Below are 25,838 nucleotides of genomic sequence, written 5' to 3'. Positions count from 1 at the left end.
CTCAATCACTCACTCACCCACTCATGTAATACAAGTCTAATGAATTTTGTACCTCAACCTTGACCATAACCTCAAGAAAAAAAAGTAGTACTACTATATTTCCAGCATTTTCTCAAAACCTTTGCATGATTAAATGGAGATGTGAACATAGCCATCCCATGTTCTTTAATGTGACAGGCTCATTTCTAAAATACTTACTGAATGATGGGAACCAGACGTCTGAAATGCATACACAGGACAGTCAACCAGAACAAAGCTCTTTTCCTTAAATGTGAGTTTGAGTCTAATAACACTCACTAAAATATTGGATATTTGCTTGAGGCTGGACATGGCTCAGCTCAGATGGGATGGAGACCTAGCAAAACATCTGTTAAAGCTTAGCACAGAGGAAATAACACTCTCACAGGCCCAATAAGGGCAATTCCAGCCACTTTTTAAAATCCCTTCTAACTTGATGAAGGTCATTCAGATGGTAAGGGGATTCTTTATAGTGGTGCCAACCAAAACCAGGATTCACAAAATGTCAGTTTTATTTACAACCAAAAATCAACAGTGAACCCAAGCTTGTGTTAGTTTCTAAAGGAGCACTACATGATATTAACCACAAAAAGCAGCAAGGAATATTCAGGAAAATGATTATTTCTTATGACTTTAATTTCGGCCCTGCGATGAACTATTGCTCTGCCCAAGGTGTGCTCCTGCCTCGTTCTGAACGTTTCTTCGAAGGTTCTGGACACACCATGACTCTGAACAAGATGAAGCAGTGAATGAATACATTAATATTTTTCTTTCAATGTAGTACAACTCACATGAGCTGAAGAATCAAATTTCTTGTAATCCCTGAATGAACCAACATATGCTCCTTGGAGTGGGTCCTCCAGATAGGGGCGGCCATGTTGAAAATAGCTTTAGCACAGGTTCACTGACAAATCCAGGACACTAGTAGTTTCATAAATGTTCTCTCGGACAAATGAATGAATGAAGTTGTGAAGCACCGTCCATCTTTTACACTGAGTAAACCCTCAGCCTGATGTAAATTTAGGATGATTATTTGATGTATATTACTTTGCTAACGTACCACCAAGCTGTTAGGTGAACCATAAATGGACGATGTTGGGACATGTGGAAGAACATCATGAAGATGACCAGTTGTCACGCACTTGTTCTGTTTTGCCTGTTGTCCCTGCTCTGGCTCCGGCTCTGTTTGTTATTGTTCATGTCTCCGCCCTAGTCCCGACTTTGTTCCTCCGCCCTAGTCTGTGTCGCATTTGTTACCCTGCCAACTCATTAGCTGTCCCAGGTGTTTCTTGTCTGTGGTGTGCATTTAAGTTCCCTTGTCTCTGTGTGTGTTGGTTGGACAATCCATGTTTGCCTGTCTGTCTTGTTGGTTCTTTGATTCGGTCCATGTTTGCTTGTCTGTCTTGTCTGTTTCTCGATTTGATTCACTTCCCTGGTCTGTCTGTTTCTTCCATGTGCTTTGTGAGTTGTTTGGTTTGTCTATTTGTATTACTCTGTTTAGTTTTGTGTTCTAGTTTAGTTTGTTTAGTTCTGTGTTCTAGTTTAACTCTGCATTCTAGTTTAGCCTCTGTGGTTCTCTCTGTCTATTTAGCTCTCTCTGTCCAGTTCACTGTTTGTCCAGTTCTCTCTTTCTGTCCATGTCTCTTTGTCTAGGTCATTCTTTCAAAGTCTCTCTTTGTCTAGGTCTTTAAGTATTCTCTCTAGTTCTTAGTCTGTCTTTGTTTTGTTATATTTTGGTTGTAAATAAAGTCACTGTGTTTTAGCGTGTGCATCCGCCTCCTTGTTCCTGACACCAGTAAAGCAACTGAGAGTGTGTGCAAATAATAAATGCAAGAAATGATAGGAATGTTATGGAATCATCCAGTGTGTGCAAATAATAAATGCAAGAAATGATAGGAATGTTATGGAATCATCCACTGTGCATCAGGACACGTTCTCTTTATTTCACTGAGGAAAAAAAACCCAACTGACACAGTTTCCCTCAGTAACATAAATCAAGGTGATAAAATGGCTAATGACAGTGACATCATCTGTGTGTAATGCTAAAGCTATGGTAATATGGTTTCGAATTTAGTTTCATTCTCTTAAGGCACTATTTTGTCTGACATCACACTGCATGCGCCTCCTTGCCATGGATTTGATTTCTACAAACAGTCAAAATCTTATCAAAATTATACCACTATTACAGTGCTGTTCTTGCAATTAACCTGATAACTCAAACTTGAGGTGAGTACATTGAATGGAATTTGTCATTTTGCCAAATAGCTCAAGCCAGAGGGAAACACTGTCCAGAGCAGAAATTAGAGATGTACTTGCCGGGTGTTCCTGAGCTTTTGGCTTCAGTGGTGTGCCTAGCTTTGTGTTAACTGGAAACTCCTTTCATGTTGAAACAGAGTGAAATAATCCTCACAAACACTCCAAAACACACCATGATACATTGATATTTCCCAGACATTATGAGGGTAAACCCTAGTGAAAAAAGTAACAGCAGGCACCAAGTAGTGGCTTCCCAAATAGTTCTCACATCTGTGCATTGGTCACAGAGGCCAGGGTTCTACTTTTTCACAAGTTTCCCACCAGAGCCTCCCAAGGGTTTACACCATGCTGCTGAAGGAACAGTTTGGATATTATTTTAATAACTGTTTTCAATAACTGCTCTCTCTTGTATAAATAATAGAAAAACATTAAGGAGGTGAGAAGTACATAAAAGCCACTTCATCCCCTTGTCTTTCCTCAGCTGTGTCTTTTCTCAGGCTGAACTTAGTCTGGCATCCATCAAAAACTATTTTCTCAAGGGATGTACTGTAAACAGCCTGTGTACAGGTCTTGTCTTTTGTGGATTGATTAATGTCACGTGTGCGCTCGCCAACAGATGAACTGGCACTACCTGTTGTGCCACTGTGCCGCCCTCTGATTCATTATAATTATTTTTCATTCCTTCCTTTGTTTGTACATTCCTTGCTTCATTCATTAATTTGCTCCTTCATTCATTCATTTCTTCCTTCCTTCCTTCCTTCACTCATTCATTCATTCATTCATTCATTATCTTCTGTTAATATTTTGTCCTGTTCAGGGTTGCAGAATCCAGAGCCCTCCCGGACTCATCGGCAGCAGGAACACATCAAGGGCAGGGCGCTAGAACAACACAGTTGTTTATAACAAGGGGATAAGATTAAGGCTCACAGCAGGGATATTAGTAGATCGCAGTGGACCTCGTATCTGTAAATCAACTCCCACATCTAATTCTATCCCTTTGAATTTCTTGACTCTCTGGAAACTCATGGTGAAGACAGAAGATAAAGAGAAAATGGATTCTTCAGTTAAAAAAAGAGTCAAATCACACACTCTGGGAAGAGATCATTAACCAAACTAAAACAGTCCCTGTGTTGCCCCGAGTCCTCACCCACCAGGGCCTGTGTTTCACTGCTTGGTTAAGGCCTTGTGTTGTAAGATGAGCAGTTTGTACAACAGCAGAGTTTTAATTCTTCACCACAGAAAAGTAAGGTTTTAAAAAGTTTAATTTTAAAAGCTGGTGTTTTTATAGTTTTTTATTGTTTAACTGTGAAAACTGGCCAGGCGTATTTGAGAGTAGCAGTTTAATGGCATTGTTAGCTTTATTACACTACTATGATCATGTCGTTTATAACCAGTCTAGCAGTCAGAGTTTGCTGGCACCATAAAAAATTCCGAATGGTTGCATGATGTATATATGTGATGCTTTCTAGCTACTGGGAAGTGTCGAACCCATGAAAGGAATATTAAATGAAACTCATGATGCTGAAACATGCTGAAGTGCTGCTCTACAGAGATTCCCAGAGATCAAAAGAAATAATAAATGATCCTCAAGCTCCCGGAATAGCTCTGGAGATGTAACAAGTTGCTGCAGGAAAAAATCAAGGTCCAGATCGCAAAATCAAACCCAGGAATGGGCTCCAGTGTTGTGTAATATAAATGCATGACATCTCATTAGTCTGGTACTAATTTATAACATATACAAAGTTTAATGATCACATGCTTTATTTGTGTGGGTGACTGAACAGTGTATAATATTTGGGGCAGACTCTCTGATCCATAAACAGTACGCTATCCTACTATACATATAGTCTGTGAGGGATTCTTGATTCTTTTAAGTTCATTCAGTATATTAACCTTAGCAATTCTGATTGTGGGTGGCATGGTGGTAGTGTCGCAGTCACACAGCTCCAGGGATCTGGAGGTTGTGGGTTCGATTCCCGCTCCGGGTGACTGTCTGTGAGGAGTTGGTGTGTTCTCCTTGTATCCGCGTGGGTTTCCTCCGGGTGACTGTCTGTGAGGAGTTGGTGTGTTCTCCTTGTATCCGCGTGGGTTTCCTCCGGGTGACTGTCTGTGAGGAGTGTGGTGTGTTCTCCTTGTATCCGCGTGGGTTTCCTCCGGGTGACTGTCTGTGAGGAGTGTGGTGTGTTCTCCTTGTATCCGCGTGGGTTTCCTCCGGGTGCTCCGGTTTCCTCCCACAGTCCAAAAACACAAAAATCGGTAGGTGGATTGGCTACTCAAAAATGTCCATAGGTGTGAGTGTGTGTTGCCCTGTGAAGGACTGGCGCCCCCTCCAGGGTGTATTCCTGCCTTGTGCCCAATGATTCCAGGTAGGTTCTGGACCCCCTGCGACCCTGAATTGGATAAGCGCTTACAGATAATGAATGAATGAATGAATTCTGATTGTTTTCTAGAATGAAAGTCTAGCCCAGAGTGTGGTTGGCGAAGGAAGGTCGTCTCTATGTTCTACTGTGGGCCGAACACGTGGGTCTTAGATTGCTGCTGCATCATACACACCTATGCTGCTCAAATTTCAAAAACAAACCAGACCACACTACCAGCAACACACACATAACGGCCACTGTCCATGATACATGCTGCATTTGTGTTAATCTCTTGTGTAAAAGAGACTGGTCGCCCCCAAGAAAGGTGGGAGCTAAAGCAGGAGTGAGATCTGTGTGAGAGATCACTGTGACAGACCAGTGCTGTTCAGTTTATTATAAATAAAAGAAAGTGATTTCCATTTTAAGAGCAAATCTGTTTAAAAAATATTATATCTGAAAACATCTGTAGTGATGAAAACCTTGCTCTACCCACACAAAGCCCAGTACATCAACACAAGGTGCTATCCTCACTCATCTCATAAGAGATGACAGTTATATAGTGATTACACTCGTATTATACATTGTATAGGAATGATTCCCTCCTCTTTGCATGAATACCATACACAGTAGAGTCCAGCCCACAACAAATCCAGCACCGGAGTCACATCTGGCCTTCGTTGTTTTAGTCAGTCCCCGTCATTTCCTCTCTGTCGCGTCTGTGATTGCTGGTTGTTGAGGTGAATCCCTAGTGTGCAAAAAGAATGCAACTATCATGTCATAACTAGTGTATTTAAGTAATTTTGTACACTCACTCTTCACAAAATAATGCAAAAAAATTCCAAACCCCCCCTCCCCCCCAAAAAAACAAACAAACAAAACATACCCCAAACAACATAAAACATTATTTAAAAAAGTCTTTAATTATTTAAAACATTTATAATGCTTCTTATAACAGTTGTATTGCTGCACTCTGTGCAGTATACAATATAGAAATACATTTATATATATATATATATATATATATATATATATATATATATATATATATATATATATATATATATATACACACACATATTTTTACATTTTTCACAATGTTTTTACATCTTAATCACTCCTAAATGCACAAAATATATCTTCTGACAAAACATAAAGAGTGAATAACAACAACAACAACAACATTAATAGCAACAAACTGGACAAACTGGGGATGATGAGGAGTCTGTGGCATCCAGTCTCATGAGTCCACTTTCCCGTAAGTCCCCTCGGGCGGCCGGTAAAACTTGGGGAAGGCCATCAGCTGCAGCATGTTAAAAGCATACTTCCTGCATTTTATATTCTTTTGCACGTTCTCAATCCGGCAGCCTTCTCTAATTACAGGGAAATGAAAAGAGAAGGAGAGAAGGGAGAGGAGAGGATGATAATGGAATAATGGCAGCATGAGAGCGGTGGGGATCATGTCCACTTACAGCAGCAACATAAAGAAGTGACCACAGCATGGAGAATTAAACAATACAGCAGCTTAACCACTGACCAGTGTTTCTCTACAGGCTTTGTACAAAGCTTATTCAAGACATGACTTTGACTTCTTTGACTTCAAGTGCTCCTACAAGGCAACATCAAACACAGTCACATTCTTCAGTGAATTCCTCCCCAAGTTAGATACTTCCCCCTTTTATGCAGTTGTTAGTTCTGTTTTAGAAGTCGAACATTGTGCAATTTTACAGGGAACAGGACTTCAAGGATTTCCTACATATGATACTGATCAGTCCAGTTATAAAGCATCTAGTAATAACTATGCTAAAATAAGCCTTAGCACAAAGCCATCATTGTAGGCATTGGACCAACCTGGAAACAAATGACAAAACAACTAAAAATGCTCCGAATGTGAACCAAGAGCCCTGTCGAATCAAATATCTTCATCACATTTGGGAAAATGTTCAAATGGAGTAAACAGAAGGAGGCTAAAAAGATATGAGCACATGAGATTGATGGGCCTGAGGGAGACGTATTTGGAGGTTTCCCAAACTGCTAAAAGAAGCAGAAAATACCATATTTAGTAGGTCTGTTCCCTGCCACATGGTGGGCCTTGGTCAAGACCTGGACAGCGTGATGGTTCTATTGATCTAATGTGTAATAAATGAGAACGTTCATGAACCGTTATTGTTTTAAACTGAGCTAGTCCAGTTAATACAGCAATACCTTCACTCAACTGAGTCGATCAGGTCGATTGTTTACCACTGTGAGATGATGCATGAGTCCTGAGGACCCCGGAGAATTATACTGTACACCTCATGCTGTAGATGATGTGTGTTTTGAGACAGGATTTGATCAGTGCACAAATATTGTAATACATTAGTGGGCACGAATTTGCCACTATTTTTCAGCTGTTGAAACAGCATTTTTGGTAAACACAAATATTCGAGTTGACGTGGAGCAGCTGAATGACGCCTCATGTACTCCAGAGGCAACGTGTCGCTTCCAAATGTGCACTTACTACACATTAAAGCAGAGCAAAAGACACAAAGCAGTGCCCCTGAGGCATATTTGTTAAGAGGATTATTGCATGAGAAATGACAAACGTGTAAACAAGCGTTCTCCAGAGGCAGCAAGGAGAGAGAGAGAGAGACAGAGTGTTAGCGCTAGCGCTTTAGCACCAGGCGGAGGTGAGGAAGAAATTTAAGACAGCACAAATGTTGTTATGGTATAATCAGCGCTTTATTGATATTTTGCAAGCAGAAAAACAAGACTTAGTATGAGCCACACCACCAGCAAGTGTGAGCTAACGAGCAGGAGAGCGATTGGGTAGAAGTGGCGGGACGCCGGCTTGTGATTGGCTACTGAGCCGGCCTCAGGGTCGTCCCATTGGGCACCTTCTCCCTGGGCCAGCCGACTGCTGAGCAGATCATAAACAGACAGAAGAGAGAGAGAGAAACACGCACACACACACACACACACACACACACACATAGACATTCACACATGCACAGACACACACATGGACACGTTATAGAGGGTTAGTAAAAGTACACTCCCACAGCCTTGCACACACATGTGAAGGTGCTGGCAGTGCTCTGATGGATGATGTCTTAGGGAGTTGGTGGGCGTGATTGAAGGGATGTTGTGTAACAAACAGGGTCCCTATTACACAGCACTGGAGTATCTAGAACCATCAGTAAACCCTATCTTAATCAACTCTCTATGCTGTTTTTATTGCTTGTTTGTGTGTTTGTTAATATTTTAACTCAGTTGTATACACCCACCCATAAGCCAGGTCTATCCTGATCACACAATTCTACCAAGGAAGGTAGGGGAATAAAGGCAAGCACATGCTGGGACATGTTTAGAAAAGTGAGACATCCAATGCCCTTTTGCAACCCCCTGCTATAACAACATCATTTGACAGCTCAACACGCTTCGAGGAGAACTCCAAGCCTATTTTCCACAGCAGGACCAAACAGTTCTATAAAGAAGTATTAACATGCCAGTAATGTTTTTATTTTTTTTACATAGACACAGATCAGTGTGGGACCCCCTGTGCTCAGCCCAGTTTAACTCACCATGCCGAGACCTGCCGGTGGATGGGCTTAATGATGTAGGGATTTGCTGATTGGTTCTGCATTTGTAATAATAACATCACAGCAGTTTTCTCAGTCACTACCTCATCACACTAACAGCTGGAGCTCATATGAGTCGGGAGCTGTGCAGAACAGCACAGCGTTTACATACACAGCAAATTCTTTCAGTGTTAAATTAACAGTATTAGTGTTAATGTAACTCTAGTAAGGTTTCAGCACTGCACTGGATAAGAGGCAGTGCTTGTTTCGGCTGCCACTGTTCTGAAGAATAAGGGCATTGCTAGAAACCAAAGTCGAAATCTGAGTTTTCTAAAGATACTCAATAATGTCACACATGTTGGTAAATGCAGTGTTAGGGGTCTTCCCCAAGGACTCATAGGAATATGTGGTGTTCCTACTCAAGCTGGGAATGTTGTTGGAGAGAGCCTAGCTTTAATTGATCAGATGAGCTATGACTGGTGTTCGGAGTCTCTAACAAGTAGAGGAAGCATATGTGCAAAGCCATTGCCTTTTCACACACGTGCCTGACTTTACACAATCCTGCTAGCTCATTGACAAATGCATCTCTCTGGGTGTGACGGATATGGATCCCGTTTCTTGTATTCCAGGTCAGAATGCACGTTACTAAGCAACGGTTTAGTGACATGCTTGTCTGTCAGGCTTACTTTACTGCTTTACGCTGCAGAACTGTTGTATACATGTAATAGAACCCTTAGCTTAATGTCATATGTAGCCTAACCCCTGTGATTTACATTACAATGCTTGCCTTCATTTCTACCTATACAAAACCTTATACTATATAGTGTTAGCTGTCATTTAGTATCACAAGTCATGGAAAATATGCTGTTTGGATGTCGCAAGTAAAAGCCACTCTCCACTCATCTTTGTACAATTCTGCTGACCACTTGAAGAGCGTGGTCTGAGGCAGCGCAGAAAGAATGATGCAAGTTTTTGTGTTTTGAAATGGTTTCTAGTTACTTTTCCGCAGTCGTCTTCTGATTTTTAGTGAACGGGACAAAATTTGGTTTAACTGATGTCAGGTCTGCTGCAGAATCAGTCAGAGGTCACAAGACACTGCTGATAAAGGCACTGCCATTCAGCCCTGTTGGGATTAGGGTAGTGTCTCAGGGCGATGGGAATGAAACCTGCATGAAATCTGTGTTCTCAGTGCTAAACCTAATCATCGTAATTACAGGTTTGTGAGTTTCCAGCTCCACTTGGTCTCTGCTGTTGTCCATTGTAGGGGCATCCAACCCTGTAATAGGGAGAACTGTAGACTAAGCACCGTAGAAACTGCAGTGTCTTTTAGGAAAGAATTTAAAGCTCCTTTACTTGTTTTTAAATATTGAAATGGTCATAAAGCTCAAGTTTAGCACAGAGAGCCCTCCTTCTGTTCTTATGTTTATAAACACTAGAAAACAGTCCCTCTTTAAACGGTGAGTCAAGATCAGTGAATTCTTCTTTGTGTTCTTCTATTTATTATTATTATTATTGTTATTAATATTATTTCAGACCCCTGGCGGATTTGGGATCTGAGGCGTATCCAGTTTATCTCAGGGTTTTTTTCTATAACCATCTGCTGTAGACTGACCTGGATCTGATATAAAAGAAAACTAACCTTTGAGGAAGCAAGTCCTCCAAGCTGCTTAACCATGAGATTCCACCTGATACCTATCTCTCAGCCCTTGCCTTTTTTCCCCAGATAAGAGTCTCAGGCTTGTGGCTCTTTGTTGTCTGTTTGCAGCTATTGTTCCGACAGCAGCCTTTGATGGAGCAAAGCATGCACAGTCCACCAGGAAGTCTGATGAGATGCTTTGATATAATTGACTTGACAGTGCCCTCATTAACATAGGAACAAGGAAATAGAGAATAGATAATAAATATGGAATTTAACATTTAGGTTAAATAATACAATACAATGTAGGAACACCATCAAACCATAAGCAAATACATTAAAAACTAAGCCATATTTCATTGTTTACTTTTACTATATTTCATATTGGATTAAGTATTTTATCAATTTTTACAGTTTTATTAATCATTATATTGAATGATTTATTCGTAATTTGTATTTTGAAATTCAGCGGACTTTATCCTCCATATTTTTGATGACATATGATCAACATACACCTCTGCAATCTGTCGTTTGTAATCTGATTCATTTCCCACTGTGGAATAAACAAACCCCACAGTTTCCATTGCAGTGGGTTAAGAGCAAAACAATGACAGTAAGAATGTAGTGCAGGTAAAAGTCACTCAATAGCACAGCAACAGCCCTGGTGAATTATGTGGTATTTTCCATTCCATTCAGCCCATGTTTATAGATTTAAAGATGTGAAACCACTTGAAATTACTAGGCGAAAACTACAGCATGAAAAACGTGATGACCTGCATGTGTGACATCCAAGGTGCCCAGTGCTAGTAGGATGAGTAAAAGGTTTCATTATTTAGATAAGAAGCAATGTAGTATGCTCATGTTTTGTGTATTAGCCAAACTCACACTTTTAAGGTGAGTGCATGGTATATACAGTATTTTATTAGTATGTATTACATAATTGGGATGCAGCCAAATACTTATACACAAAAACTCATAAATTCTAGTTTGTGGCAGAAACAGTTGGGGAAAACACCTAACAGTAAATTAGCCTACATCTATAATTTGATTATAACTGTAAGACACTGTAAGTGTCTTCCAAATGCTGCAAATATAACTGCGTATATAAAATGTATATAATGTATATGCGTATATAAAATGCGTAAAACATAACGTATGTAACTATGCCAACATTTACACTTTGCACTAAACAAAATGTCGCTGCATTCAGAAACCACAAGAAGTTACCACAAAAGGTTGTATTATACAAGAGTTTGTTTAGACCCTGCAATGTGATTGGCTGAGAGATGTTCCAGGAATGGCAATATTATACAATAATAATTGCACTCCGCAAAATACACACAACCCAGAAACGACACAACCCTTACAAGTCAGTGGGGGGGTACCTAGGCTTTTTCAACCAACGGGGAACCAGTTCGGTTTCGATTTGCAGACTGAGTAAAGAGTTATGATGCAGTGGACTTTGTGATTTGTAAACAAACAAACAAACAAACAAACATTCATTATCTGTAACCGCTTATCCAATTCAGGGGCGCGGTGGGTCCTGCGCCTCATTGGGCGCAAGGCGGGGAATACACCTTGGAAGGGGCGCCAGTCCTTCACAGGGCAACAAAGACACACACACACTCACAACTACAGACACTTTTGAGTCGCCAATCCACCTACCAATATGTGTTTTTGGACTGTGGGAGGAAACCGGAGCACCCGGAGGAAACCCACACGGACACAGGGTGAACACACTAACTCCTCACAGACAGTCACCCGGAGCGGGAATCGAACCCACAACCTCCAGGTCCCTGGAGCTGTGTGACTGCGACACTACCTGCTGCACCACCGTGCCGCCCAACAAACAAACAAAAAAAGGAAAAAATAAACCAGAAATTGTTATGTTTTCTGTGACTGTGTTTGACTGGATTAAAGGAACTAGGGTCTTTGAATATGCTCTGCTGTTTTGTTCATCATCACAGCAGGAGAGATATGAAACCACACTTCAAAATACCCACAGTTTATTAAACAGATAAAACGTGGCATCATTTACATGTGTATCATGTATCACTATGATCTAAACCAGCTGTAAACAATGGTTACAGTCATATGATATTTTACTGACTCTATTCGTTTATCTCTGGCTCTGAGGCTGAACTGATTTAGACCAAGATCAGCTCTAATTAACACAGCGTTGGTTCACGGGAAAACGGTGACCGGCTCGCTGGTGAGAACCAAGGTTCAAAAATTACAGTTAAATATCCAAAATTAGTAGAACATAGCAAAAAGGATTGTGTAAAGGAATGGAACGTTTTACCTTGTGGAAAGCTGAAAAACCAACAAATAATTATTTTGTCTTCTTTATCATAAAACCTAATAAAAAACAGCAATAACGAACTATAGTATAACGGTGGTCGTGCCTATGTCCACAGCACACCAGTGCCAAGATCTCACATTATAGCACTCCCTCCTGTGTACTACTGCTTAAACATAATGCAAGCATGAGCTGCATTGTGTGTGTGCGTCTCCTGTCGATAAAAAGACACACAAGGGGCATTCAATAAATGATCAGTACTGATATAATCTACTAATCCTGCGTTTTGTCCTCATCTCTTTTCAAGCTTTTCAATGTTTTGAGGTTTCTCCATCCAAATGCCAATTCTTGGCTGTTCCCAAGTGGACAATGGGGAGAGAGAGTTTGGACAAGGCAGTTGTCCCAGTTGTTGCCCATTTACAGAGCCAGGGCTGTGTACAAACATAGGACCATCTTCCAACTTTTGGGTTAAAATCATGAACATTAGACAGAAAAGAAAACTATATTAAATAGATTAGATGGAAGATTAGGGTTAGAACTAAAAAAATAGTACATTTCATAGGTGCTTTACTTCATACCTATAGAGAGAACGAGCTTTAGAGGCCAGATGTCTATAGCTGGGATGAGAGTGACCATGGCGGTCTGACTATTCTGGGAATGCTTCGATGGCTCTGCCTTTATCCCCTTGAGAACTGAGGATTTTAATAACCACAGTAACATAAGAAGAGCACTGAGTATGAGCAACAGTAACAAGCATTTGACACATTCTGGGTGTGCCCTGTCACTTGATTGTTTACATTGCTTAGGGGATGATTCTGGCCTAAAACTCCCCATTGCACACACCATAACCTCAGAGCTTTCAACAGTTTTGCTGGAGGCGTGTCCTCATTGCTGTTCATGGAATCTCTAAACTGAGCTAACATTCTTATCCATTTTAGTCTTGCCCTGATTGGAATTTACCAATGTGGCATCAGGTTAAAAATTCATGTAACTATATCCAAACAAGGTCCACTTGGAGTGTTTCTATTTGCACCTATTGTTCCAATTGCAGTCAATGACCTGTCCTTCCCTGACCCCCTGCTGTCCAACAAGGAAGCGATGGTCTCTAAAATCACTGTTTTGACGACTGATGACAGATGCATTTTACTCTTTACAGAAAAGGAAAAGGTTTCGTTTCCCTGTAAATCACGTGGTTTCCACTTCTACATTTGATTTTTTTTCCAGTTTGACATCGCTTTTGCCACCTGAAAGCAAAAGTGCCTCGAGTGCTTTTAATTCATGCATAAAAAGTCATTTGGCATTATGTCAACAATGCTGAACATCCTGGACTAAACTACTGCCATGAACAAGTGTGACTACACTACACAGTGTGCACAGTGTGAAAATGACTGGAACCAGGCTTTTTGGGTACGAGTGGCAAAACCCAGAGCAATGTCAATCTCAGCCAGGTAGCTTCCCATTCTATACCTTCCCTAAACTACCATTTGTTTCCTATCTGGGAGAAAATATCCTATCAAGGTCACATCCAGTACATAGGCTGTTAGTATGAACAGGTTAAGCCAGCCTGCTCCCCTTTCATCTTCAAAACAAACAATGTCACATATCTCTGCCCCGTGGCCACAACAAACAACCGGAATCCTCTGTGAAAAGAACAACAGAATGTCCTGATTATCACCATGGGATTTCTTATAAAACGCTCATCATTTTATTCTCATCACAAAGGTCTCTGGTAAACACATAATTATTAAAGGAAATGGCTCTATAAAGAACCCTGGTTTTGATTGAAGGGTTCCTCAGATTGATGGAGAATGTGGTATAAATGGTTTAATACAGCACCTTTTAGAAAAGCACCAAAAGCGGTTCCTCTATTATTATGATGTGGTGCCATATATAAACCTTTTTATTTGTAATTGCTGTATAAAACACATCCATAGCAGCACATTCTCCATAAATCTGGAGACCCCTTTCAGAATTATTTCTCTGATTTGTCTTGAAGTTTAACATTCCTCTTGTGTTAGGGTCTTGACCGACCCGTTTTAGGTTATAAGTGCATACAAGCACTCCATAAATTTGTTTATTGCATCAAGACTTTTTGACTTTGTCAGGAACTTCTATTTCAACAAAATAATAAAAACATTTTTTTACTAAATTATTGTTGTTAGAGTCAATTTCGACCCAGGTGTAATTTTAAATCAGAAAACAAAACAAGTGCCAAATCTGGACTCATAAACACACTATACACCAACAGCCTACAGCTGGCTCCTCTTACAACCACTCGAGCTTCAGTTAGGGGCTTCTATCTTTGTCTGTTTCACAAAACAAGGGAAGACAGACATGTCCGGACATGTAAGGCCCAGTCAGTTTAGAATTTTGTAGCGTGTACATCTCCAGTTTACAGTCTGCAACAATGAACAATTAAAACCAATCCTTTTTATTGATAAAGAAGACTAACAAGAAGACACGGGTCAAAACAGACCCATTAACATAAGAGATGGTAACAGAAAGCTAACACAGGAGGAAGGTTAATAAAAAAATTCTTTTTGTCTGAAATGTGAGCGATCAGTGAGAGATGTTTCCATGCCGAATCAAAGCATAGGCTGAATCCCAAATGTCTATTTACACCCTCCGTAAGGTACGGTGTCTGTCATAAGATAATGGTCTTTACACTCACATTATGGAACATAACATTTCTAAATACTCTTCACATTTCCCTAGTGAATTAGTGCCCAGTTACTGCCTGAGTGCATTACGTTCAGTGTTATTATGTGTGTGCTATCGATTGCCTGACCCAGACAAAAGGTTCACAAATGTGATGCAGATACCTAACTCAAGAATCCATAGTTATATTTCTTCAAATTGAATGCCTAAGTGAAGATTAAAAGTGATGAACGAAACAATAAACCATTTAAACAACCCAGGTTTTACTTGACTGTCTAGTCACACCCTGTCCACCACCAGTTCCAACACCTTCCCCCAGGCTGGCAGTTTAGCCAAATGAGTATCAAGATAACTAAACAGGACAAGTACAGAGAAGCTTCTTGTGTGCCATCACACCCCTGAAGACTTCTGTATTATCAATGCACATTACACTCGATTACATCTGGACGTCTGGTGTACTGCCCTTCTTATTTATCTTGCTGTAGATTATCACACACACAACACAACTCTGCACTTAATGTCTCTTCTACTACAGAAGAGTACTTCTTCTACTACAGAAATCTTCAAACCCGGACCTTGGATATAGATTCCAACCTGGGATTATAAAATGGCCAGCTGGTATAACACTATAACTGCTCATGCACTCGACTGGCCAATTATAGTGCCATTCAAGCCAGACCTTGTAAAAATGTTTAGGACAGCTACAGGTTCTTATTTTTTTTTAGATGCTTCCAAATTAATAAAACATAGCAAAACAGTTCTAAAAAATGAGTGAAACAAATCTCCAGAATCTAAGTTGGTGTGGCAAGTATTTACATTATTTATCACTCATTCCTTTTGCAGTTAAATATCCAAGACTTGCCTTTCATGGAATGGTTTCAAAAATCACTGTATGTTTATAGTATTATCTGTTTGCAGCAAAAAGACAAGACTGAAAATGAAAAACTAAACTCTTTCCAAACTTTCTCTTAGTGTAAGAAAGGTTGTAAAATTTTTTAGGAAAAAAAATGTCAATGAGAACTGGCAATTAGGGCTTGGTTTTGAGCCTAGAGATTGTGGTCAGTATAGTAGTATCTAAGAAGAGGTTGGCTCTGTTTCAGGACATGAAGTCCATGAAATGCTCTCTTAAGGGAGGGACACAGCAAAGCTTTGTCTCTGTCAGAGTTGGGCACCCTCCAGATTCCGGATTCAACATGACATAGGGGACAAGGAATTTCACCACTCATTTAGAAGCTGAGAGTAGCCTCAGACAACCATTTACCAGAAATCAACTCAAACTGAATCAGACAATGAATAACATTCCACATTCCAAATTACACTGCCCTCAGTTTGGATTTTAAACACCGTATTCCAAAACAATTATATCATCAAAATTATTAAAATTTACGGTTATAATTATACTGGAACAAATAGGATCCTCAGTCTCTGATTTCAAAATACCCAAAGGTTTTAGCAAAGGCTAGAGACAGACTGGACGTAAGCAAAGGGTAGACACGGACGAGAGCAATTTGGATTTTATTATAAAAAGGGCAAAGCAAAAACGAGAAAAACAAACCGAGACCAACCCTGAGAAATACTACGAAGCCCAGAAGGAATAAATCCAGGGGCAAAAGAGAAAAACTAAGTGAGAATTCTGTACACCTGGAATCAAAATAGAAGAAAACACCCAGCTGAAGGAAAATGTGGCCGTTCTTCACTTAATTACAGCCTTAAAACAAGGTTTAACACCCTGCCCCAAGCCACCGCCGTGCTATTTTCACCTGTAGTCTATTAAAGCACATAAATTATATTAAACTGACCTCTTCACCTTTTTTATTTCTTTCAAAACACTTATTTCCCATAAATTTTATATGTTCTCATAAATGTATAATTGTGTTTAAAACATTCAGTTTAGGCCTGTAGTTATTTGTATTCTCTCTATAATTTTTTGTAATTATTTTCGATAATTATTTTAGATTATTTTATGTTAAGCAAGCAAACTTCAAGTAAATAAAAAGCAACAATAACATGCAAAAATTCAATGTGACCCCGGAAGAGAGGAAGAACCAGGGGCCACATGTTTATGTGGTAAACATAGGTGGTACTTGGAGGTTTTGGTTTGATAATGGGTGGTTTGAGAACCACAGGTCTTGATAAAATACAAAGCAACTATTTGATGAACTCCAGAGTGATAAAGGTACGCTCAATAAAGCATGCACCTGTTATCTGACATATCTGAACTTGTATTTAGTGTTGTTCTCCATATACACAGAGCTCCTGATCATTTTGCTGATTAAACTGAGTCTACACTACATCACTTTTTGATACCAAATAGAAACCAGGGTACATCAATGTTACACATTTATACTTGTCTTTCTGTGGTAAAACAGCACACAGTAGGCTCTTAGATAAAGACAGAATACATCTGGATACAGAGCTGAATGTCCCTTCGCGCTAGCTTAGTTTGTGTATTTACACATAGCCATCATTCACTGTGCACTCGGCCAAAAGCAACAGGTGCAAAGTTGCTGCTGCTGCCAGAACACCAAAAACAGCTTTGAAATATTTTACGCAATTTGTTTATTGGAGGATTGACCGAGCCTAGGGAAGAACAGGAAGTGTCTGTAGGACCACTGATCAAAAGTCTTTGAACAGCTGTTCATCTGACATTCTTTTTGAAATAAACTGTAGTTGTAGAAACTTGGCCTAGATTATCTGCAGCAACATCCTCCACTCACCCAGAATGTCTTGATACTAGATCATGTGCAGATTTCATGGTATTAGCCATCTGCTATTACTTTTTAAATCTGGCAGCTAGCTTCATCTCTTTGGTCAACTGGATGTGTGCTGTGCCTGTATGACTCTTCTTATTTTTTTTTACATAAAAATATAACATTTATGTAGTTTCTTTATTGGCTATTAGCTGATGTACTTGTCCAGTTACATCACAATCACATCACAATTCAGACTAAAGGACTTTGGAATGTTCTGAGTAGTAAAAAGCAAACGTGTTTGGAAGGTCTCCAATCATTCCTTTGATGGATTAGATGGCTTCATATTAGCAGTTTTCCATAATCCTAATGCTAGGGATTATCTGCTTCAGATCAAGAATTCCCAGCTGGAAATTTGCTTCCGAGTGAACATGCGTCATACAGGTCTTATTGGGGTGAAACTGGGCTGAAAATAATGTAGTGCATCCCTGGTTTATTTGTTACCAAACTTAACCAATGGTGACATGAGCTTAAACTTATTTTATATTCCTTTTTATTATACATATATAGATTTATTGTAATTAGACTATTGGATTTAGGGCTATTGTAATTAGTAGTTAGGCTAAAAACATTAGCTGAGGTGGAGAATAAGATACAATGTGTTTTACAATGTTCTTGTGTAAATTTTGAACCTCATGACATGTGGGTTTTGTGGTCTGGCTCAGGGTTGAAGTTAACTCCCTGAACATGTCGTGACCTCTATTGCAATCAGAAAAACAAAGAAAACCACTACTTAAAATCTGCTGGTAGAGAAGCTAACACAGTGGTGTCGGTAAATGAACGTGTAGAGCCATAGCCTTGTTTGTACTACTGAATTCTGAATAACAGTTAAACATTTACATATAATTAAATTAATCCCAGCAAAAACAAACTAACTATTGATTTATCAGAACTGCGCAGTTGTCACACAGTGTCAATGATTAAGCTTCTAGAGTCAAGAATTAAGTAATTTTGAATTTATGCAAAAAACATCAATAGAACTAAACTACAAACTTAAAAATGAGGTTTCAGTTAAAGTACTTTAGTAAAGAAAATGGTTCTATATAGAACCCTGAACATTTGAAGAACCTTAAAGGGTTCTTTGCATCATTAAGTGGTTCTTCAGATTGATGTAGGATGCGCTAGACTGGTTCCTCTATTATTACAAGGTTGACATTGTAACTATAGAAGAAGCCTTTAGAGAAGAAAAATTCACAAAGGTTTTAAGTGTGTTTCAAGCATCCAATAAGAAAAATAAATGTTTTGGAAATATTTTATTTGTGCTTTTGTCAGTTAGTATTAACATATCACAGATACTTGTTTTTACAGAAAACACCAAATTCCATTAAAAACAGGTTTGGTGTAGCTACACACCTCTGTTTCTAAAGTGGGTTTCAGGCTCTGATCAGTAAAATTTACTATTTTATCAATGGCTGCTTTGAAGTGAGTATGTTTGTTATGAAGACACAATGAGCATTGTTGTGTACTCAAGTTAGTTTCACTTTCACAGATGTGGATGTGGTTTAGTTCATGCTTGTGGTGAGGTGAGGCTTGTGATTATTTTGCTGTTATTACTATGATGCACCCAATCAGCACATCATCGAGTTCCTGTAATTGTCATTATGTCACAATCCTATCATTATTTTAGTTTACTGTAATTGGTTCAACTCATTGGTGACAGGCAAAACTGCTATGCTGTGCCTCATGAATCAGTATTTCACAGATTTGCCAAAAAGGGGTGCAATATTCATGGAAAATGTGAACTCTGATATAAATAATACATCAAAAACTCTATTAAATTATTAACAACTGCAAATTAATTCTCTTCAAATTTGTGATAAACACCACAACACTAAACCACCCTCTTCGTATCTGCACTCATTGGCCATTTTTTCAGCTCCTCTGTCCATAGAGGTGTACTTTCTATAAAAAGTGGACCAACGAACCATAAAATGGACAGTGTTTGAAAACCCCAGCAGCCCTGCTGTGTCTGTAATTACACTGAATGTAGTATTGGAGAAGGAGAGTATAAGTCTGAGAGTTAAAAATCACTGAGGAATGATGATGGCTCACTTTAAACTTTCCAATACTGACAACCGTAGTTCACACTCCGCTAAAAGTCATTGAGAGTCATCCAGAGGTGGAGGGGTAGAAGGTGAGGATGTGTTAATGACATGGGGATGCATTATGTCGATGTGGATTCTTACCTCCGCATGCAGTCCAAGGCCCTGACGAAGTAGTCCTTGTGGAGTTGGTGCTCATCCCTTAGCAGGGCACACTGCTCCAGCGTCACTGACATGGACGTCCGGTCTTTGGCACTTTTACAGCTGGTGAAGCGAATGCCATTTAATCGCCGGCAAATCTGACAAGAGAGAATGTGTTTTATGTGCATTTACTAACAATAAACCACTGCTCTGTGAAACCCATGCCTTGTTCCTAGGGGTTTATTTCACTGTGAGACTATTGATGCAGTAATATCTATTATGAAAAGTGCTATTGGTGAACACATGCACAGTGCATGTGGAGGTCTCAAGTCGACAAACCCACAAACAGAAATAAAACAACACAATCAGCGTTTTTCTTTGTGGTCTGCCTAAGTCAGGAAACACGGGATAAAACAACAACAACAACAACAACAACAACATCTTGTTCAAATGAGGAACAGAAATGGGGCTAAAGGGAAAAAAACCAAACACTTCTCCAATGGTTCTAAGAATGGGGGCTGTCATTTGAAATATGACTCAACTAACCTTTCCTCTAATGTACCTTTTTTTCAAAGTAATTTCAGTTTTAGAAATTTAAAAGGGGACATCACATGATCAATGCAAATGCACATTAATTTGGACATCTGCAAAAGAAAGACAATCACAATGGAAACATAAGAGAACATAATTAACATGGAGAAATAAAGACAGGAGCGAAAACAGCTACAAACCAGAGCTTCTGCTCCTCTTGGACTCTTGGGCTTAAATGAGCTGTGGCTCATATTCATTTAAAGGAACAGGCACTGTTTTTTATAACTCCAGCCACATATGCAGAGCCAATTTACTAATTTCCCTCCGCTCACTCTGTTTCCTACCCTTCTCCAAAATGTACATAGCGCAGTTTTTGCAAGGCTAAGTCCAGAGTAGCAATGACAGAGGCTATATTCTCCCTATCCCAGGTCAGTGGAGAATTATAATGATTTTGAAGCTGTAATTTTAAGGCAGAAATACTACTTAGTGTTCCTTTAGTGTAAGACTCTGTGCTCTCCACATGTGCTGGTTGTGCCACAAGACTTTGATTTAAGTTCCTTTAACAATTGACAAATGAACTGCATCAGAACAAATCTTTCCATGTGGGAAAACCTGGCAATCCCTGTGAGAAACGTTCTGTACTTTTCTTCTGAACTCACAGATGACAGGAGTGTGTAAGGATAACTATTATTTCAAACATAAAATCCCTAGGTAACAATTTACACAAGTGCCCATTGAAATGGGTTTCCCAACTTTTCCAGTACATTTAAAACTGCAAGTTAGGACAGGTGAAAGGAACACACTCATCCGTTCAACCCACTGCATTCTGGGGGTTATTGCTCGAGCTGAATTCACGTTTTAGTAAACGGCAGGTTCTACCTAACTGCAGGCATGTGTACAACTGCTGCCAGATGAATATAAGTTCCATCACGCTCATGACCTACAGGAGCGGCATACAGGAAAGGACAGAGTACATGATAAGCCACAAGATTGGCACATTCCTCTGGACAGTATCCAAATACTGTGCCAGCCTGAGGCAGTCAGGTAATTGTGTCTGAAAACAACAGATAAGTGTTTAAGAGTTAAGCTTTTGAAAGCATTCTAAACACCCCCTCTTTAAATGTGACACCCTAACACAAACATTCATTCATTATCTGTAAGCGCTTATCCAGTTCAGGGTTGCGGTGGGTCCAGAGCCTACCTGGAATCATTGGGCACAATCACTGGCCAGTCCTTCACAGGGCAACACAGACACACAAACATTCACTCACACCTACGAACACTTTGAGTCGCCAGTCCACCTACCAACGTGTGTTTTTGGACTGTGGGAGGAAACCGGAACACCCGGAGGAAACCCACGCAGACACAGGGAGAACACACCACACTCCTCACAGACAGTCACCTGGAGGAAACCCACGCAGACACAGGGAGAACACACCACACTCCTCACAGACAGTCACCCGGAGGAAACCCACGCGGGCACAGGGAGAACACACCACACTCCTCACAGACAGTCACCCGGAGGAAACCCACGCGGGCACAGGGAGAACACACCACACTCCTCACAGACAGACACCCGGAGCGGGAATCGAACCACAACCTCCAGGCCCCTGGAGCTGTGTGACTGCGACACTACCTGCTGCGCCACCGTGCCGCCCTAACTAAACACCCTTTTTATAAAAAAGGAGGATGAATAAAGAAGGATGATATAATAAAGAAGGATGGCAATGGAAAGATGGTTTTACCACCTCCTGGGTTTATGACAGGGATGGAATTAGAGAGTCAGGGCTTTTTGGCAGTGTCACTATCACTGCAGTAAATCCAGGTTGGTTTAGAACTGTAAAGGTGACTCAGCAATTAACGTCATTTTTCTGGTTAAGAATCCTTTCAGGTGTTCCCCACTATCACACCAGATCCTTATCTGTTACGCCGGTCTGTACACTCTGTACTGTACTGTGCAGAAGTCAGAGACCACCCTTCTTTCATTTCCATTCATGTCATTCCATCCATCGTTTATTAAGATATGATAGTCCTAACGAAGATCTATTCTTCTTAACTTCCAAGAAGAAGAAGATACATTTTGTTCTTTCTGAAGAGATAAAAATGAGATAAAAATGATTCTTGGAGGTACACCAAGTCAAACTTGATCATAGCAACAGTGCTTAAAGCTTTCATTTACTGTAGACACAGCGTTCATTCACTACAGACCTGAGGAAATCTGATCTCAGAAAAAGACATAAATTAATAAATCAACAGGAATTTGAAAGTGGAAGTGGTTTATTCTTTTATTTTCAGAAAATACTTGGAATAATCATAAGCAGAACGTGCGGTAAAAGTAAACGGTAAAATTCCCTTCAAAGGTCTTTGAAAAACTAAAAGCAGGCCTCTATGTTTTATAGTTGTTGTGGGTTTGGTCTCATTTTTCGTTGAACTGCTGCTTCCCTGAATAGGAACCCTGGTCTCCAGTTGCATACAGTATGAGTATGAACTTTGCTAAAAGAACATTGCACTTTCATGTGTGAAAAATTCACCCGTAACCAATCGTTAATCCTAAGCCTACACCAAAATCTAAACCTAACCCTAACATTAAGCTCCAAAATGTCAGAGCATAGCTAAATCTACAATGGCCTCCCTCTCAGTGTGGGACTGAACCCAGGCTAGTGTGTTAAAAGACTGGTGCTTTACAGGATGAGCTATCCCACTGTAAATGTGGTAGGCCCATGTGCAGAAAAGTTAGGTCTCAGAACAGGTCAAACAAGGAAGAAAACAATGAAATATAAATCCAAAGAAACAGTGGAATCTGAACCCAGACAGTCAGCAAGCAGGAGGAACACATCATCGCATAGCCAACGAGCCTTAAAACAGAATACTTAAAGAGAGAATGTCAATGCGGCGCAGACACCAGCTGCAGAGGGAATGTGCTCCCGAAATTAACTGAGGAGCATGAGGAAATGAGGAGCATGAGGAAATGGTGGGAAAGGACTGAAGTGCCCTTGAGCATAACCCCCAATTGTTCCCAAGGTCAGTGCTATCCCAGGTTCAGCACTGCAGAAACGGCACTATGAAACGTATGGAGCAGGGTAGGAAAACACATTTTGTTGTAAACATGCGGGGTATGTTTGTGGTAATGTCTCAATTCCAATGTTGTTAAAACAATAAATATAGAACAGTCCAGTCAGAGCAAGTCCTCAGGACTAGGTTTAGAAAGTGTGTGTATATAAACATCCTCTCAGTTCATCTTCAAATACTTGATTTCAAGGTGAAAGTGGATGGAAATGTATGAGTTTATGTTTGGAAAACATGCATATTATTTGCTAAATAAAACAAACTGTGCAAACTGTGTGGCATTATGTGGAGCCAAGTGTTTGTCCAGTATTTTGTTTTCTGTGTCATTGTCCGGTCACATTAAGGTCTGTATTTGACTCAAAAAGGACTTGTTATAATCAAACGACAGGGATTAATGTGAGCTCCTAAAAGGTTCTCTATCCAAATGCATTATGATATGCTACAACTGTTGGAGAACAATTCAAATTGACCTGGTCTGACTAGCAAACTGCAGTGATCTTAGTGGTTCATAAGTTTATCATCACAAATTTCACAAGAACAACAACTTTTTTAAATGAGGAACAGAAACGGAGCTAAATGACCTAAAAAGACCTCGCCAGTCTGTGTAACAAGCCCACCCTGTCAGTTTATATGGGCTGCATAAGTGTGAAATCAGGTGATAAAACTCAGATACTGTACTGCTTTTTACATCGCTTTATGGGAGAGCGGAAAGCACAAAACACAACCACATGGAGAAAACAGGAATGGAAAAGAAAGACAACCAAAGGAAAATGGCTAAAAACTAGAGTTTCTTCTCCTCACTGCTGTGTGCTTGGGGGTGGGGTGAAGGCGAGAGGGCTGTTATCATTTAAAGGAGCAGGTGCTGAAACCAGCCGTTCTAATCAGGGCTGTTTAAACAGGGGGAGAATGCTGCTTTAGTGTTTGATTCTTTTGTCAAGATCCCAGAACTGTGTTCACTTGTGGAAAAGAGGGTATAATATCATCACTGTCCAAAGGAAAACATGTATTTCCATTTTTGTGTGGTCTAAGTGTACACAGCAGTTGTCCTTCAAATTTTCAGAAACTTTCATTGTGAACGAAGAATTAGAAATTCTCTGAAATTATTTGGAATTAAATTTTTCAAAAATAAATTTCTATTGAAACTTAAGGTTATTTCCTTCTTCTGTAAAGTTCCTATTTGGAGATAAATATTTTTCTTTGGACAGTGGCAATGACCTCTTTCTGAGTAAGTTCTGGAATTGCTGTGGAACTTTTCAATACATACATCTAAGCTATTACTACCTCAGTGTTATTTCACAGGTTTCCTTTGAATTGTTTTGCAGTGCAGCGAATAGAAAAAGGAACCACTACCATTCACAGGAAGATAATGGGCATTAAATGTAAAGAAGCTGAATATATGGATCCGAAACCCCGGATGACACACACTACATTGCCAAACGTATCCGCTCATCTGCTTTTGCACAAATATGAACTTGAGTGACACAGCCCACCCTTTGCAGGTTTGACAGCTTCAACTCCTGGGAATGCTTTCCACAAAATTTAGGATGCGTTTATGGGAATTTTTGGCCATTCTTCCAGAAGCGCATTTGTGAGCTCAGACACTGATGTTGGCCAGTCAAGTTCTTCCAAACCAAACTCGCTCATCCATGTCTTTATGGACCTTGCTTTGTGCACTGGTGCACAGTCATGTTGGAACAAGGAAGGGGCTGTCACCAAACACTTCCCACAAAGTTGGAGTCATGAAATTGACCATAATCTCTTGGTATACTGATACATCCTCAGAAACAACCCCACAGCATTATACCCCATCACCCCAAACTTAATACTTGGCACAATGCAGTCAGACAATTCCCGTTCTCTTGGCAACTGCCAAACCTTGACTCATCCATTGGACTGGCAGACGGAAAAGCATGATTTATCACTCCAGAGAACACATCTCCACTGCTCTAGAGTCCAATGGTGGCATGCTTTACACCACTGCATCTGACACTCTGCATTGCGCTTGGTGATGTAAGGTTTGGATGAAGATGCCGTGGCATTTCCTACACATTGTTCTTGAGCTAATCTGAAGATCATATGAAGTTTAGAAGCCGGTTGCAATTGACTTTGAAGAAAGTTGGTGACCTCTGCGCACTATGCCCTTCAGCATCTGTGGACTCTATTTGTTGAAAGTGGGTGATAATTAAGGGAGAACACACCAAACGCCTTACAGACAGTGAGCTGAGGTGAGGATGTTGTTATGCTGGTCTGTAGTACATTTTAATATATATTTTAGACAATGCCCAACCTTCTTCTGAGACATTGAAAACCAGCCACCTCTGATATCCAGAGTGCTCCTATACCATTGGACATGCTTAGATGGGAACACTAATGGTCAGTTCTGGTATCTATTGAGGGGCTGGCTTTATGCAGGTTTTCCATCATGGGCAAGATGGAACCATTGAACCATGCAAAGAAATGGTACTGCAAAGCTATAATGCTCTTACTATAAAAGTTTTGAACAACTATTTCACATTTTTAGGTA

The 25,838-nt window shown here is 40.0% G+C and overlaps 1 protein-coding gene across 3 annotated transcripts in view; it reads right to left on the bottom strand.

The window, feature by feature from the left end:
• Nucleotides 1-4,629: 4,629 nt before the first annotated feature.
• The window catches only part of inpp4b (inositol polyphosphate-4-phosphatase type II B), a 161,679-nt gene continuing 140,470 nt past the window's right edge, over nucleotides 4,630-25,838 (bottom strand). Inside the window, exons 18-20 of one of the 3 annotated variants that reach the window (XM_066679299.1) lie at nucleotides 19,721-19,875; nucleotides 5,840-6,004; nucleotides 4,630-5,379 (exon numbers count right to left, since the gene is read on the bottom strand). In XM_066679299.1, the coding sequence (XP_066535396.1) occupies nucleotides 5,872-6,004; nucleotides 19,721-19,875 (288 nt within the window). In that variant the 3' untranslated portion in view covers nucleotides 4,630-5,379; nucleotides 5,840-5,871. Of the gene's footprint in view, nucleotides 5,380-5,709; nucleotides 6,005-6,110; nucleotides 7,531-19,720; nucleotides 19,876-25,838 lie in introns of those variants that run through there. The other 2 variants (XM_066679298.1, XM_066679297.1) reach the window with 2 other exon arrangements.

The sequence above is a fragment of the Hoplias malabaricus genome, chromosome 8 (assembly GCF_029633855.1).
Source record: "Hoplias malabaricus isolate fHopMal1 chromosome 8, fHopMal1.hap1, whole genome shotgun sequence".
NCBI classification, from domain to species: Eukaryota; Metazoa; Chordata; class Actinopteri; order Characiformes; family Erythrinidae; genus Hoplias; species Hoplias malabaricus.
The sequence above is the reverse complement of the archived record's forward strand: the minus strand, read 5'-3'. Positions and strand labels throughout refer to the sequence as shown.